This window comes from Alosa sapidissima, chromosome 15, assembly GCF_018492685.1.
Source record: "Alosa sapidissima isolate fAloSap1 chromosome 15, fAloSap1.pri, whole genome shotgun sequence".
In the NCBI taxonomy this organism is placed as follows: Eukaryota; Metazoa; Chordata; class Actinopteri; order Clupeiformes; family Clupeidae; genus Alosa; species Alosa sapidissima.
The window spans coordinates 5,239,432-5,257,916 of NC_055971.1; the positions used below are offsets into that span (position 1 = coordinate 5,239,432).

Genomic DNA, 18,485 nt, shown 5'->3' on the forward strand with positions numbered 1-18,485 from the left:
CATCACTGTGGGATTGTTCAGGATTGTGGGTTATGAAGTACTTATCCAAGACATTGCGATTAAAAGACATTTATTTCAAAACAAGGTTAGTGCCCCTTGAATTTTCGCCCTCTATATGACCATATACAATCGCTTAGTACAGCCGTAGCTGGTTTTGAGTCTACCATGTGCAGTTAAGTTTTTATGGCTTATACCCGAATTGTCAATGGAGAAATTTAATTGAATTCTTACTTCCGGAAACTCCTGTGGGCGGGACTGTGATGCTCTATGGGACTCACTGTATGGAAGTAGGCTAAAATAGAGATGTTTTAAATAAGATAAGGTTAGGATATGCCCGCTTGACAACGGCAGAGATAACTGGCCTTTGGCCATAGCAACCATCCATTTAGAACGACTGGCCTTCATAGCAACCAAGGATCTTAGATGTGATTCGTGTAGCTACAGTATGCATGCAATATGATGCAAAGTATAGAAAGGTGATGAAATATACAGACAGGTAGAGAAATATAGTGCAATGTAGACAGTAGTATACAGTTGATTTACAGAAGGTGGTTTAGAGTAATACAGTGGGCAGTGCTTCGACTTGGCCAGCTTCCCTCGCGGCATCACGCGACTTTAATTTGTATTTTTCCAGTGACGCTGCAACAACGCTGCAACAACCGGCAGAGGTCTCAAGTGAGCAGGGTGTCGTAAAAAGAAATGGAGCTGGAAAACCCTACACAAACTTCACTACAGACTTTAGCAGACTGGTTTAGAAATAATTGAATAGCCAGAAATATGCCTGCCCTGCCCTAATAAAGAAATATTTGGTTAACGGCGAGTGAATCCCGTTTGCAGCCGTAGAAGAAACGCAGGACAAATTAAACATTCTGGTTTTCTCCGAGTGCAACGATGATAGACAGACATCATTTGGACAAAATATAGAGCATATTAACCTCCGTTGCTCAGCCAAATGCCTTCCTGTTACGTCCTGTTATCACGGAGTTACAGGCGATAAACGATTGTTGATGGTCACAAGTTTACTTCATTAGCGTTTATTTTTTTGATTATTAAAGAGTGTTTTTCATTTAAAGGCTTGACTTCGTGCTTATTCACAAGAGCATTTAGTGCTCTCCCCAATCCCAGACGTTCACATTGCATGTTTGTTTGTAATGGATGCAACCGCGAGATACGCTTAGGCGTCGATACCGTGGGTGCTCCGTCTCTCGGGCACCCACTGAAAACATCGAGCACCCACGTGTGCCAGCTTACAGTCCCGGCTAAATTTACATTAATTTAAAATCAAACATCGCAGTTTATATTAAATTCAGCATCTCTCATAATGCGATTGGATATGTTGCTGTCAATTCCCTACTCCATATACTAACCACCAATGAGAGCGTCTCTCGTATGAAAATTCCTGACACTTCCCACCTGAAGAATTAACGCAAGGCTTTGTCTGAATGTTTAAAATGTATATAGCCCTGAATATCATTTTAAAAGTAGTCTGACAAAGCTTATTGTTTTGTGACACAGCTAAACACTGGTACCTCATAGAACGTCTATAACATAGCCTAGGTGGTCGCAACTCACAAAAGTAAAGCAGATAAAAAGAACTCACGCAAATCTAGCCTACAACACGCAGACAGCTTCATGCAGCGCATGAAGAGAGCGCGCGCGCACAGGTGCTTTATGATTGTTGGCTTCTGATGGTATCTTGCTAATTCACTGAACTGCATTAGGTGACACAAATGGTATTGCCTTTATCTTATAACTCCTTCTCTGAGCGACTACCAGGCCTATGGTTTTTAAAACTCAGATGTTCCCTGACAAAGACATTCGAAAATTAAGAATGTTTATTGACTTGAAAAATACACTAATTTTTGCAAACTCCCTTCATTCAACCCTTGAAGACATCGCGGTCTGGTGCGCCATGTAGATCGTTTCTCGTACCGTTTAATTTTTCAGAATTTAGGTCTACAATAACGTCATCACCAAATACATTTTTTATTTTTAGTTGATCAACCACAAAGAGTAGCATAGGCCTACTGTGCACAGTGCACTGACGACTGTAGCAGCCCAAGGTAACCAGTTGTTGTAGATGAGAGGCAACCCCTTGTTTCAGGTAGCCTACAATAGTTAATTGATTCGCGTAACATATTAGTTGGCTCAAAGAGTAGGCAATCAGGATGGAGAGAGTCACCCGTGTGTTGCTATACAAAAAGTACTTACTATCTTAATTGCTTTATACTCAATACTTGACCAATGGCTATTGCATCTGTCTATTGAAAGTGAGAATGTGGCATGTGATCTACTGTGTAGGCTTAATAAAATAAAATAAACATATTGCTAATGGCCTACAAGTTGATCTGGGGTGCGTATCCCGTACAACTACGGGAACAAACCGTACAACCCGTACGGAGGTTAGCTTTTTACTAACAGGATGCATCGTTCAACTAAACAACATGTAAGTTACGACTGTTTCCCAAAACTGTCGTACTTACATAGTACTGTAAGTTTGGACCATGATAGTTTCCAAACTTCAGTAGTCTGGACTAAGGTGGTTAATGATGTTTAGTAGCACGTGAACGGGCACCTGCACATACTTCTGTGGCGCATTGCGTTAAGGCCGGCAGATGACAGCCGCCGTTGCACAGCAGTTACCAGTCCCCTGTCCAAGAGTTCGAATCTGGGTTAAGATTTTGACAACAATATTGACATCGTTGTTTACCTAAGTTTATCTTTTGTGCAGATCATATTATCAAAATCAGAATCAGCCTTTCCCCCCCCTCCATGAAAATCAAAGGCTACATATTCTCAGCTGACTCGTCAAAAAGTGCGCACCACCTTATTATTATCTGCAGGTGTAGGACTTTTACTTACGTGCACATGGCTGCAAATTGACTTTTAATTTATGTATTTTCTGCCTTGGGCATTTTAAAATATGGATGTATGGTGGTTAGAAATGTAAATATCAATTAGAAACCTAAATATATTTATAATTATTAATTTGCAAACAAATAACTGGCGTCAGTGACGTCTTTGACATGAAGATCCCTGGAACTATGCTTCTACTATACTAGCATTCTACCACAGGTCGAGAGGTGTAGTTGTAACTACACAACTTTAAGATAGTGGTTGCGAACGTTCGTTGCTACTATGGTTTTGGGAAACACTAACGTAGTGTAACGATGCATTGGACTATGTAAGTTCCAAATATGAAAGTAATTCTGCGGCATAAAGCAGATGTATTTGTTTATTGTACAGAAAAATAAAAATGACATGTCAAGCAGTCAATTGACTACATTGCAGTCAAGAAGTAGGGCAAATTAATTTACGAAACTAAAACGTGGGTCATAGTTGTCTAAGCCTCTATAGCGTAGCCTGTTAAAAACGTCGCAGAAGCCTACCCAAGGCTATTAATTCTGAACAGTTATTTCTCTACTGGCTCAATTATCACACCACTGTTTTGATTTGCATAGTTGCGTTACCCCAACACTGACAATAATGTAGACAGCAAATTTCAATTTCGATTTTCATTACCACCGTGTAGTCAAGCCTTAAGCCATACCCAAGTAGTCTAAATCGAGGTAAATCAAGCTTTTTCAGAAGGGGCGGCAGGCAGAGCGATGTCCAGTGGCAGAGCGACGCACAGTGGCTGAAAGTGGTACTAAAGCTTCACGCAGCTTCACTCCTCGTAATGCGCGACTGAAGTGGCCAGTGTATGTGCAGTGTATTAGCAGTTATCTCATACAATAAGTAGAATAATGTATGTAGATGTAGCAGTAACATTATAATAGTAGAAATAATAATATAGATATATGCCATGTATTAACAGAATATAATAAAACAGAATAAATATGGATATTCAATATGACAAATTATATAACAGATATGTACATAACATACAGCTATGTGCAGTGTGGAAACAGTGTCATTGTAGTACAGAAACAACATTATAAGAGTAGTAAGAATAAGTCTATGTGCAGGATGAATAGTATGAACATCAGTAGAATAACTATGTATAAATATAATTACAGTAGGCCTATGTACATTTGTAAATAAATAGAAAACTATGGGTGAAAGGGATAAATTAATTTTATTTAATCGTAAAAGTAAATTGCATTCAATTAAATTGCAATTAAAAATCTTTCCAGTAGGCTTTAATGTCAGGCAAAAAGTACAACCAAAGCTGAGCTTGATCAACTAGAACGTCTAAAGAACCAGAACTTGAGTGTAGTTTTTACATCTATGTTAAATACATATATTTCCATGTATGTATCAATATATTTCAAAATATAAGTAAATATTCAATATGGGCCACTTTCTTATATTTTATGCATATAATCAAATATATTTAAATATATGACACTAAGAAGCATGATCACATGATCTATATATTTCAGACATATATTTATCTAATATAGTTCATATTCTACTATGGTTTGATATTCCTAGGGTTATTTCACTATTGTGTTTACTTAAAATCAACCATAGTATCAGTATAAAGAGGAAGAATCACACAACACTGTTTTATTCTATTTTATTGAAAATCTTTGTTTTTGTTATGGAACCTCAGTTCTGTCACTTTGGCATTTCTTGCCTGGCCCAGCAATCTGGAGTGAGTGTCTGGCCTGGGAACTGCTTCAGGGTGGTCTCTGAACAAGACAGAACATATACAAATAGAACATCCAAAATATTAGTGACACAAATACAGATGCTAAAGTGCAGAAACAATGTTGTGTTATCACGATAATTGGAGATAAATACAAAGTGAGTTGGAGAGAAAGACATACAAATAAAACTAGACTGCATTTCCGGTGGGAACTGCGAAAGTGTGCTTGCCCTGGTCCGGTCACCAACGTGAGCAGACAGTGACATACGCTATGCTGAACCTGGCTTGATCCAAGCATTCTAACAGTGCCTTTCAGTGTTGGAGCAGTAGCAATACCTCAAAAGCTCTATTCAACTATTGCCTTGCGGGGTGAATGCGGTTCGTTGGATTTTACCTGTGGCCTGCCTTCGAATTTAGCTTCTATGACTAAAATCAAATCAGTAAAATAAAACAACAGCAGTGATTGGCTGCAAAAATAAATAATGTCACGCATCTTGCACCTCTCAAACTGGGCTATCAGGTAAACTAGAGAAAAAAAATGAAATTATGAAATATGACTAAGGCATTAAAATGCTGCTTGTTTGTCAGGATACTTTTTCACTGATTTATTTTAAAAATATGAGCTATGAGTGTGAATGGTATATATTCCATCCCCTAATTCTGTTTTACTGGTTTATTTGACAAATAATCTATATGGATTTGCTCTATAAAGACTTTATGTCTGTTTGGGATTGTTTTGAGAGCCTATTGATGTATCTCAGAATAATGGAATGTCCACAACATTAGTGATGGCAATCTGAATGGGATTAAATGTGTGATGTTTTTTGTGTGTGTGTGAATGTATTTTACTTAACTCATTGAATGTAGCTGGATACTCATGAACGCATGTCTCCAGTGGATCATGAAAACGTGCCAAAATTCACATTCCTTGCTTGTTGTTGGTACATTTTAATCCCATTCAGATTGCCACTTATCTGTGATGTAAGTGTTCAGTATAGGTTTAAGGTCTGGGGCAGGGATTTGACATTCTGTGACTTCTTCATTGAGGGCAGCACTGTCCGCTTTCTCATTTCCCCTCAGACCAACATGGCCTGGGAAATAAATATATGTATATATTTATTTAACATAGATGTGCTTATACTGAAATATGTTCAAGCTGCATATATGTGAATATATTATTTTTCTGTATGGGTAAGATCAAACGTCCAGATAAAATGTCCAGATCTTGCGTTTTTTTATGAGTTTTCAATCGTCATATATTTCATTTCCATTCATCAGAGTTCCCAAAATCACATATAAGGTGTGTTAGAGTGTCTAGTTTCGTAATAAAAAAAAACAAAAAGCTAAAAACGTAATATTACGTTTTTGGCATTCAACGCATTTGGCACTCAATGAGTTAACTTTTGTTTGCCTTTCTAATGTATTTTCACTTTCACAGACATCCACTTCCCAGTCTGCTGGACTAGGGTAGGTTATTACGTCATAGCCCTATACGTGCAGTAAATAGTTTGAGTTTTTTTTAATGGAATAGAACTACTACTGTATGTCGCTGCTTATTGACATCTTATGTAAGGGATAATGTATAGAACGCCGGTCATTATTGGGAAAATAAGTCCCGACAGGGCGAACCGGACCCCGACGCACAGCGGAGGGGTATTGTTCCGCCCTGAAGAGACTTATTTTCCCAATAATGACCGGCGTTCTATACATTATCCTGCTTATTATACGGCTACTTGCCAAAACAAAATAATAAACTCCCCAAGATATGACTTTAGCCTACATAGCCTATTGAATCAAACATTCTTTAGAACACAGCTGATCAACCGTCTGCTTTTTTTTATTTTTTTTAAATATTTTTTTGGGCTTTTTATGCCTTTAATTATAGGACAGTGGAGAGTGACAGGAACTGAGTGGGAGAGAGAGCAGGGGTGGGATCCGGAAAGGACCACGGGGCGGGAATCGAACCCGGGTCGCCGGCGTACGATGCAGGTGCCCCAGCCAGCTGCGCCACAGCTGGGGCCCTGCTTTCACTTTTGAATGAAGTTCCAGTCCTTGCGTAGTGATATGAAAGACGTATCAGAAATACAAAACCTGTTGCCATTAAGAGCGGTAATTATATGTTTGCAGCGATATCATTTATTACACGGCTCTTCACAAGGCAAGTAGAACGCTGCAAACATATAATTACCGCTGTCAATGGCAACGGGTTTTGTGCTTCTGACATATCACTACGCAAGGACTGGCACTTTATTCAAAAGTGAAAGCAGACGGTTGATCAGCTGTGTTCTAAAGAATGTTTGATTCAAGTTCAGCGTGTGTTGTTGTGAACTATTTGTTTCTCAGCAAATGCCACGATGAACGGTAACAAATAGGCTAGGCTATGTAGGCTAAAGTCATATCGTGGGGAGTTTATTATTTCGTTTTGGCAAGTAGCCATATAATAAGCGGGATAATGTACAGAACGCGGGTCATTATTGGGAAAACAAGTCCCTTCAGGGCAGAACAAGACTCCTCCGCTGCGCGTCGGGGTCTGGTTCGCCCTGTCGGGACTTATTTTCTCAATAATGACCAGCGTGCTATACATTATCCTTTTGCGTATGATCTCTAAACTTTGATTCTTTTTAATGTCACAATCGGTTAATTCCATTCAACTGCGCTTGTGGGTTCAGCTGTGGGCACGCAATTTGCCTTGTAGAGGGACGGGTGGTGATGAGCGCTGTTTACGTAATGAAGTGACATCTTAAATTCCATGTAATATGGCAGTGGTCACCAACCTTTTTGAGCCCAAGATCCCTGACCTTGGCCCTGAACAAAGGCAAGATCTACCTTGAAGCGTCAAAAGAGAATCAAAGCCAAAATTCTTCTAATTTAAGGCCTTTTAATTAGGCAAATGTATCAGGTCAAAAATATCACATCCTCCACCCCCTTATACAGGCGTCAATGACCAGCGCGTCACGTGAAAATCGGCCAATTCTGGTCATCGGCCAATCAATCGGTGCATCTCTATTTTGAATGGCTTAAGCAGATTAATATAAATCGTACAAATGTATATAATGTTCTTAGTTTCCTTACTCAGTGCAATTCACCTCTGGTAGCATGACCATCCCTATAGCAGGAGGAGCAGGGCAAGTATGAAGAACAGTGACTGAATCCAGATCAGTCTAAAGCCATTCAGATCAGCTGCTGCAGAAGTTAGCCTCTCACCATAGTTATCCAAGAGCTGCAGAGCAACACCATTGGTCCAACCAAAACCCAGCTGTCAAGGCACACACACACACACACGCAAAGCTTAATTTGAAATAAGAGCTATATGTAAGAACAACCAACGTGGGTTTAAAATAGGCATTGCAGTTCAATCAAAACATTCGAGAGCGTTGTTTCCTCCCTCCCCCTCCAGACTAGGTTGTTTAATTGAGGATTCAATCTCGCATGTATGGCGTAGCGCCAAATGCAAATCATTTCTGTGCTCTCAATCATAATTGTTACAGTTGTAATACGTTTTATTCACCACAAGATTATTTTTCATCCCTCAATCTGCGCTCATTTTCATTATTTATGTGCTCGCATAATTAAGGCAGCTAAATGACGCCACACGCATGGCGCATGAACCAAGCTACGTTAATGTAAGCAAACTAGCACACATGTATGGAGCTAAATTTGTCTCAATAATATTTGTATATGCGCAGAGGGGGATCCACAAATATTTCTTGATTTGCATGTGTGTTTTGATATCTACAAATAAAAAAAATCATATTTGTAACTCGTATATTGATTTTTACAAATATAGATGTGCATTTGTAAATAAAATGCCATTTGTAAAACCGAAAATTTAATTTGTGAAATGTGATTCTGCATTTGTGGATCACCAGCACACGCATTCTTCGCTTTCCAAAGTCCAAAGTTTGAGACGTTCTTCGCATGAAAGTCACACAAATCCACACGTAAATAGGCCTAATTTAATTCAACAGCACACAGAAATCGCAATCCAGTAGATGGGGACATCCACAAATATTTTCCTGACTTGCATTCGTGTTTTGATGTCCACAAATAAAAAAAATCATATTTGTAACTTGTAAATTGGTTTGAAAATATCTCCTGCGCCCCTGAGCATGGCTGACTTGCGGTGTGTGTGTACCAGCTGAAGGAATTGAAAGATTAGTAATAAAATTCATTTTGTGCTTGTATTCAGCAGATGTCCCCTTGTAGATGAGGTGTGTTTGTGAAAGTGTACTAACTGAGTGCAAAGTCACAGCACATGGATTAAAGATCTGCCACTTTTTATCTACAATACTATAATGATTTGCTTGGTCCAAAGACAAAAATACCCTCCACTGAAGTGTATCAGAGGAGTCATTGTGAATTAATTGTATATACCTGAACCTCATATTCACCTCCCCCACCAGGCTTTCCTCCAGCGTTGACATCATACTGTTACAAAGGTATGGACATCAAATTACATCAACATAATATAAGATGCATTTACATGAGCTTTTTTTCCCAGTCAGATTGAAATCATTCTGATTAGAGATTCCAACCGAACTGTTTACATGAATGCTAAATAAAGTGATCCACATTTAATCCATGTTTACATGTTCCAAAGCAGGATGTAACTTTTTTGACATCAATCCGATCGAAAATTTTGTCGGATCGGGCCAAATCCGGAATTTTAGGGTCCATGTAAATGGGACTAATAGTGTAAGTTGTGGGGAAAACAATTGAGAAAATATAATCATTTTGGATAGTAAAATACGGGGGGAAAAGTTTTGCTGTTTTCATTATTATTGTAATAAAACATTTTGTACTGTATATTATAATTATACAACCTTCTCAAACATGGCTTCATAAATTGAATAGGCTGCCCAGTTTGTTTGGATCCACTTCTGGGCAAGCTCAAATGCCAGTTCTTTAGGTTCTCCTGAGGGGATATCAGATAAACCTGACAAGTAGGTGAAAACACACAATCAATGGAAATTCAATGATTTTTTTTAAATAAAAGCAGAGGAAATGCAACAAATGTTTACAAATATGTATTTATGTTAACAAATATTTAGGAGACCAGTTTTTTTATTTAGAGTATAACAGAAAAATAAAAATAGTGCTAAGGACTTCTCTAAACAAAACATTTTTGGATTGCATTTTATGTTTACAGTGGACATTCTCCTCTGACCTCACCCTTTCACTTTATCAAGAGCATCTGAATATAACAAACCACGTTCCAGCCAATCACCAACAAGAGGGGAAAGATGACTTTTTGGATATAAGGGAAACCTATGGAGCTGCATCAAAGTGGGGAGGGAAAAGGGCTTATATTATACACACTAAATCTTTAAACACACGTGAATAAAAGGTACAAAATAACGTTGGCGTATGAGTTATCTGTGTCTTCATGGGATTTAGGTGACCATTATATTCCTATTTTTTGCTCTTTCCAGTTTACTACCAAGAGTGTCACGAATGTAGTCACAGTCAAGCTGCCTGTGGCTGACTAAGTTATAACTAAATTTGGCAAGCTTAACTTGTCATAACATCAACTAAACATAAGTCACACCTTAATTCTATTACAAACGTAATTTCTACAACAAGGTGAGATAATTATGTTATACTGAAGTTCGACAGTTAGCTAGCTAGCAAGCTAACCGTTTTACATGGGAGATAATAGAGTTAGCTACGAGCTAAATTTGTCCTCAACATTGGGGTATTGGAAACGAATTAGGTTCGTAATGCACATAGTTTCGACATCAATCACTTAAATATACATATTTCTTCATAATCGTTGTGTAAATAGGATTTAAAGTCCTGTGAATTAATAACTAGATGTAACATGTGAGTACTGGCTGAATTTCCCATTGGAATCAATAATATATTGCTAGCAGATAAATGTATCTGTATGAAGATGTGCCGTTAGTAAATTGGGGGAGGGGCAAGCTTGCTCCATTTTGTTTGGTACTTTGAATGTCAACAGAAGTGATGTCATGCAGGAACTCATAGTGCACCTTTAATCTTGACTACACAAATGTTGATCACACTACATGAAGTTGCATAGGCTATGGCATCACAGGGCCCAAATTTTATCATTTTTATTTTTAATTATTTAAATATTCAAAAGACCTTGTTCATGAGTATGTGTGAAGAATTACATATATTTATAGTAAAATATGTAACTATTATTTGCTAGTTCAAATTCCTTTTCACCTAACAAAACCCATTTGTCGGCCATTTTTAATAGTGGCCACCTTGGCCCCCAGGGGCCAAATCTGAGGTATACGATTCTAAATCTACCTAATTTGATGTTTTTCATCACAAAGTGTTACATTTTTCTGCTTAAAGAAGCCCTATGCAGGTCTGGTTATTCCTTCGCTGTTTCTGGGTTTTCGCCTGATTTGGGCTCGCATTTTTCACGACATAGCTCCCCCTGCAGCTTCGGTAGCAAGTGACTGCTACGCTAAACCCCCACTACCTAGCAAGCTAGCCATCAAGAAACCAAGCTAAAAACATACAGGGCTCACAATAAAACGGTCGAGCAAACACATTGTTCAAGAGACTATCAAACCACATTACAAAAACGAAGTTCACCCAAAGGTAGGCTACTTACAATTTCAACAGCAACAAAGCCAAGTCGGTGTCCGTTTTGCAGTCTTCTTAGAAACTACAATCTGACTACATTTTTGAGGCGCGATTGGATACTTCCGCTGAGTTACATCCGGATTTACCTGGTCCGGGTTCAGAAAGTTGCATATTCGGTTTTTCCGCGGAGAAGCGATAGAGGGAGACAAAACACCCACCAAACAACCCAGAAAGTGTTGTAGAACCATCAGAATGACTCTCACCTGCATAATTTAGTTAATTTTTGCTAAAATTGTTGCATAGGGCTTCTTTAACTCCCCCACTAAATAAGAAATCGTGTAACGTGTAAAAGAAATCATGTAAAGTGTAACACTAACTATTTCAACTTAATAAACTAATTTAGAAATCATTTGGATGGTTATCCACAACCACATTGTTCTGCCGAACTTATGCTAACTGTTTCACTAGCTTGTAAACAAATCCATGTGCTTTATCGTTACTTTTTTCCACAGTTTGAAATAGCATAATGCACAACTTCTCCAGCAGTGGGGGAAATATAGCTAATCCTATCAAGGGAGGCTTTAAGGGGGAAACTTAAGGTGTTCTATGCAACCGGGCACAGGTATTTATGCCAGCCTATTAGTGTTATGAGTCTCATGGGTAATATGAACAAATAAAGTGGGAAATAATTCACCCTGGATGAGCATCTGCTGTAGCGGGGACCAGGCATTGGGCATGTCCCATTGCTCTCCGCTGTTGTGGAGGGAGGTGGGAACACCATGGGGATAGTTCAGTGCTCCACTGTCCTGTACACAGTGAGGGGTGACTTGAAATGAAATGATTCATGAATAACTCACTTCAATTGTAGGAGAATGTCAGGTATTTGCTGTGTGCCTGTCCAGAGGAAGTTACTGAAAATTATTTCAGAATGTGCGATTGGACTTGTATCAATGGACAGTTAAAATCATACACATGCAGTGGTTGACAGTTAAGCCCCTCTAACCTTTCAGAGAAAGGGTTACGTGAAATAACATAAAACAGAATAATATAAAGAAAGCTTTTTTGCAATTACTAAAGCAGGATTTCTGATAGGGCCTACTTAGAAAACCCAAAACACATACAAAATACAAAACATCTTTTAGACACATCACTTGTGCCTCTGTGAACAATGGTAGCCAGATGTGACCTGATGCAAAAGTGCACTCACCTTCAGGTATTCAAAAGCCCGGAGTTGCATATCACTGTGATTGAAGCAGTGTGCCCAAAGGGGTGCCAAGTTTGATGGGTAGAAAGCAAAGTTGCTGCTGTTGGTCTGCAAGCTATAATCAAACCAAACACCCTTCTCTGAATTCCACAGCACCGCCTCTACTGCTTTAAGTCGATTATTGTATGCTTTGGAATAGTGCTGAGCTGCAGCATCATTTCCTGAAGGAGGAAGAACAAACCGTCCTGCAATAAATGTGTCCAACACAGCCATACTTTTAAGAACCTGAAGAAACTCTGAAAATCTTTATATGATCTGAGGGCGAATACTTGAAATCAACTCTTCTGGATAAAAAGAAGACCATGAGTGGGAAAGGACCTATAGGTATGAAGATGCAGATGTTGATTAATGTGAATTCATTTGAAGGGATCTATCAACCCAAAATCTTGGTTTAGTTGAAAGTTGCAGTCCACTATACATCCACTACATACATAACCCTATTGTGGATTGATCTTATCCCCTGATGGTTTTATTCCCCTGTGAAACACCAGGATTTTATTTCCAGACACACATGACAGTTAATGCATCCATGTGCCACTGGATAGACAAGCTCACTGAAATGACAGTAGTAACACAATACTAAGGCCATCACTTCAAAAGTTTTGCACAGACACTGACATATTTTCTCACCTAGTTCATGATGGAATTGGGCTAGTGTGTGCTCATTGAGGCACATGAGGGCATTGAGGTCAGTCGGAACGAAGGAGGAGGTGTAGATGTCTTTCAGGGTGGCATTATTGGAGTCCTTGTTACCACCAAACCATCGTGAGCTGAAGTCCCAACCAGACTCTGCCCCTGCCTTCAGTTCTACAAATAACCTTTCCTTGTCCACTGTCAAATGAGGACGTTCAGCAATCATTAGGCAAACATTACACAGAGACAAGAGCAACAATTATGACAAAACTAAATTAAGTGTTACACATTCATATTTGGAAATGACAATGCACTTTTTTGCAATACACAAGAAATGCATGGGCTATTGAAAGTCCCATGGAACAAAGGCTGTTTATTGTGTGTTACGTAATTTTGTATTTACTCCGTTCTGATTTCCATTAAATGTTGCTTTGAAGGGATGCCTTGCATGCACATCTTATGTTATTTTATGGGACAATGGTATGACATAATGGTAATATCTATCTACTACTGTATAATGGTAATATCTACAGTTGCAAATGTGCAAAGTGAAATCAAATGTACACTCGCTTCCCAGCCTAATATTCCTACTAATTCATTTTTACAGCAAGTCATTAATATTGGTAATTGCCACTTAATAGAACCCATGGCAAGGTTTTGTATTAGTGGTAAAGTTGTCTTTTATCAGACGTTTCATATCAGCCTCCCCATTTGGAGCAGTTTGGAAACCATTTATTTTGGTGTTGTGTGTATGAGCACTACTCTGTAGGGTTTTGTGAGGGACAGCAGTTCTTCCTGGTTGTATTTCTGCTTCCTGGACTGCACTCTGCAAGTTTTCAGAAGACTCTAAAGTTATGTGTGTATACAGGGGCGCAGGAGATATTTTGAAAGCGAGGGGGATCAAATTGTGGACACAAACACATAGTGAGATCAGATTTCCAGATATCGGATCGCCACCTCTGTGTGTATAATACCATTTATTTTTTTTTAAATATTTTTTGATAAAAATTGTCAAAACTGTGAGATGAGCACAACGCCAGATCTGCCCTAAGACCAGCTTCTTGCTATGTGCAATTCTACTTTTATTTATTTTTTTTAGATTTATTTCACACTACTTGGGCCAATGGTAGAATACTCTAAAAGCAACATGGGATGTTGATATTTTATGAAGCCATGAATGAATCATCATGCCTATGATCCAAACACAACATGATCAAATAGCCTAGTTAGGCTTATTTAAATTGTCTGATATAAACCAAATCAACACTCCACTATATGTTTGCAGTTAATATTTATGCAACGTTTGAACATGTTGGCTTAACAAGTTACCAGTCCAGAACACACAGAAAATTGCAACAGAAAGTTGCCTTTATAATCAACTACTATTTGTTCCAACAGCAGTTAAACAAAGCATTTATAAAATTGAAAAAAAAAAAAAAAAAATATTACAGAAGTAGTAAAATAAAATACTGTTACTCTAGTAACAGGATTAATAGCCTACGGTTGGCAAAGAAAAGTCATTTTCCTACCATGGGTTTCCAACACACGTTCTCAAGCTCATTCTCTTGCCGCTCCTTTCGAGCTAATTGCCAGAGGCTGAAGCCTACTACATTTAAAGGAGAATTCCGGTGTGATATTGACCTAAAGTGTATTGAAACATGATACCGAGTGTGAACGTATGTCTCATAGCCCATCTCGACTTGTCCCCTGCACTCCAAAATCTGGCGCTAGTTAGCCGATGCTACCAACAGCTTTTTCAGTAGTGGTGCTTCGGCATCGGGCTAGCCATGCAAATAAATCACTGTTTTACACCCATTTACGAGGCTCAATGTATCTCCACACTTCATTGGTAGACTTCCGAGGGCCCTGACATTTAAAACGAGACATTGAGAACTTTGAAAAAGCACTGGTAGTTTACTTACAAGACGATTTATACAGACAGTATCTTCACGAAGTTTAACGTTTGCAGCCATCTTGAATTTAGTCACGATAAGTCGAGCAACGAGTAAGAATGAACAGGTATGATAAGGGATCAGATTCCACAAATAATTCAGTGGAAATGCATGGATTCCAGTTGCTGCTACTGAAGAAACTGGAATCCATGCATTTCCACGGAATTATTTTTGGAATCTGATCCCTTATCATACCTGTTCATTCTTACTCGTTGCTCGACTTATCGTGACTAAATTCAAGATGGCTGCAAACGCTAAACTTCGTGAAGATACTGTCTGTATAAATCGTCTTGTAAGTAAACTACCAGTGCTTTTTCAAAGTTCTCAATGTCTCGTTTTAAATGTCAGGGCCCTCGGAAGTCTACCAATGAAGTGTGGAGATACATTGAGCCTCGTAAATGGGTGTAAAACAGTGATTTATTTGCATGGCTAGCCCGATGCCGAAGCACCACTATTGAAAAGGCTGTTGGTAGCATCGGCTAACTAGCGCCAGATTTTGGAGTGCAGGGGACAAGCCGACATGGGCTATGAGACATACGTTCACACTCGGTATCATGTTTCAATACACTTTAGGTCAATATCACACCGGAATTCTCCTTTAAACACAATTGTTGCGCGACTCAAGGCATTCCAGCCTACGAACTTAATAAAAAGTACTAAATCATGCATAATTAAACAATAACTCAATTTAGGCTACTTGGCTACGCAAAAAGGTTTCCATTACAGCACAACTCCTATTCAATGAACGGCTGCCTAATTGTGCCACAGCGGTGTGCCTCAGCGGTGGAAATCCCGACACTTTTTCAACTGCATGAAACGTAACAGTGAACCATCAAATATCTCCCAGATTTCAGTGCCCATCAGTCCCAACATTTAGAAATATAATCAAACAGCCCAAAAGTAAATTAAATCCCAAACCAAACCGAAAATGTTATGCTTTTGATGGCCTACCGGTATGCCGCTCCAAACGAAACGCATGTCTAAATGCAGGTTAGGAATAAAAAAAAGTCTGCCTAATAAAGATGCTGTGCTTTGCAAAAGACCCCAGCCATAATTTGAGGATTTATGCTAAGCAAGTAGTCTGGATTATTTTATGATGGTTGTTAGTAGACAAACTGGCTTCAGATATCCAACAGAGTGAATATGAGATTGTGCATTCTTACACAATTTCTTTCAACTTATTTAGCGTAACTATAAGGCTTTTTTTCCTTATCAAAAGTGAAGGCCGTCTCTTCAGCACTGCGGGGGACATATCCCCCACGTCCCCCGTGCCTCCTGCGCGCCTGTGTGTATACAATATATTTCTAAAAATAAAACATCACATAGACATTTAATACATATAGAGCATCTGACTGATCTCCTTCTGTCTTTTACTTAGTTTGTTCTTGCCTTCCTCTCTCTTCTTTCCTTCCATTTCTCCTATTCTCACACATACAATAGAACATGACCAAAGCTGCAACCTTTCCAATTCTATCTACTTTCATTTATTGTGATGACGTTTCAGTGCAATCTGAACCAGGATTACTCACCTCTGTGTGTGTGTGTGTGTTTCCCTTTCACCTCACAACTATGCCATCGCAAACACTAACCCCAAAGATTACAGTGAGAGGCTATAATAGATACAATCCATATGAAGGAATGGGCATACCTTCTGACATGTGTTCAGCAAGGTCCAAATCATCAGTGTAGGACTCAGGTCTATATAGGAGACCAAATGTTTATGGTTTTTCCAAAACAAAGAAACATGTATGACAGTCCTTGCATGCTAAGTATCTCCACTAGGTGTATACATGACCCTTACCTTGGCTGACCAATTTGCACATTGTAGTGATTAAGAATATGCTTATTTCCATCCACTTCAACTATAATGGAACGATTCTGCATCCAAAAGTTGTATTCCCTCTCTAAAGCAGGTACAGCTTTCCTGAGAAAAGAAAAGTCAATGGAGAGAGTGTCCCTTCTCTTTACACATGAGATGGTAACACTGTAGTATATAGAATGGTCTTACTTCAGGAAGTTGATGTCTTTGGTGACTCTAAAGTAATCCCGTACCATTACAGTGAGAAAAGGAGGCTGACTACGACGCTCATAGTAAATCCTGCCTCCATTTGGAACAAAACCATACCTGTAGAACAATTAAAAACAAGAGGATACTGATTAAGTTAATTGCTAACAAGTTACTCCGACATAATAGCATTCAATAAGAACATTACTATTGAACTGAAGGGAACTTCATTAAGACCTTTTGTCAGTAGTACTTTATTACACAAGGGGTTCAAAGGTTTGGAAGGACAGTCAGAAAAAAATAATCCTCCAAACCTTAGCTAAACAATGACAAAAACAAACTGTTACTACTGCGCTCTAACACAATAACTAACAATGTAATACAGATATATTTTGATGTCAGTTTTCTTCACAATTTCTTTTTCTATGTCAAAGGTTTGCACAGCCAAAATACAAATAAAAAAACAAATTATTATGTATAGTGTAGTATTATCTTGGTAACAACTCTGAGTCTGAGCAATTACTTCTTTCAAGATTAGTGTCCTGTCCTATTAAGGATAATAGATAGATTACATGGATAATCATAAAATAAATAGGTTTAGTCAAACCAACATTGATTCTGTAAAGTTCTGACACTTGATTCTTTATAAGAATGTGAGATCAAACAACATATGTACGCTTAATGACTACCTGAGAAAAAAGATCATCCCCATCCCATCTCAGGCTGCAGAAAGCGGTAGCTCTAGGTCAAGACAGCCTATTGCCAACGCTGGTGCGAGATACTGAACAAATGCTCATTCGACCTGATGGCGCTCGTCACTAATTAAATCACTCAACAACTGGAATCTACACACAAAGAGCTAAAGCAGACAGAAGCCAAGCTCAAAACAGTAACTGAGAAGAAGAGGTTTATGGAAATCAAGGAGATGGAACGCCATTAAGCCGACTGTGCCAGTGAAATCAGAGGCCTAAAGAAATCCAAATTTGCACGACTACAAACAAAACAAGGTCTACTTCTGGAAATCGGAGCCTCCAGCCAAACCCCAGCATGACCGAGGACAACAATTACAACCTGCACGCCAACGCCCAAATGAGACACAACAACAGACCATGACTGTCCTTCTTGTTGTTTGAATCTGGTTCTGACGTGAGTGGCGCGGAGCGTCACACACAAAGAAGGCCTCCAAAGCCGCCACGATGGGGAAGAATTTTTTCAAGCGGTGTAGAAGGGGACAGTGCAAAAGGATACATGCAGTCTCGAAGCCGCACCAACAGGACAGCACCACGGTTTCTGAAAAGACACTAACTGACCCTTGTATGTTGGCATTGAGTAAGGGACTGAGTTTTGCACCTACTGCCCAAACTAATAACTTTGACATTGTTATTGACTTCCAGCTCATTGCCTGCCCCTGATCCCATTGTCCCAACCCACAACCAGTTCAGAAAAAGTCTGCAGTGATCACGCTTCCATCCT

General features: G+C 39.0%; 1 protein-coding gene across 6 annotated transcripts in view; it reads right to left on the reverse strand.

Moving 5' to 3' along the window:
- Nucleotides 1-4,507: 4,507 nt before the first annotated feature.
- Nucleotides 4,508-18,485, reverse strand: part of treh (trehalase (brush-border membrane glycoprotein)) — a 29,924-nt gene continuing 15,946 nt past the window's right edge. The window contains exons 7-16 of one of the 6 annotated variants that reach the window (XM_042064129.1): nt 17,016-17,132; nt 16,809-16,931; nt 16,656-16,705; nt 13,053-13,253; nt 12,366-12,583; nt 11,853-11,964; nt 9,418-9,530; nt 8,986-9,022; nt 7,799-7,850; nt 4,508-4,637 (exon numbers count right to left, since the gene is read on the reverse strand). In XM_042064129.1, coding sequence (XP_041920063.1) covers nt 7,804-7,850; nt 8,986-9,022; nt 9,418-9,530; nt 11,853-11,964; nt 12,366-12,583; nt 13,053-13,253; nt 16,656-16,705; nt 16,809-16,931; nt 17,016-17,132 — 1,018 coding nt within the window. In that variant the 3' untranslated portion in view covers nt 4,508-4,637; nt 7,799-7,803. Of the gene's footprint in view, nt 4,638-7,666; nt 7,851-8,968; nt 9,023-9,417; nt 9,531-9,766; nt 9,871-11,852; nt 11,965-12,365; nt 12,584-13,052; nt 13,254-16,655; nt 16,706-16,808; nt 16,932-17,015; nt 17,133-18,485 lie in introns of those variants that run through there. The other 5 variants (XM_042064128.1, XM_042064127.1, XM_042064126.1 and 2 more) reach the window with 5 other exon arrangements.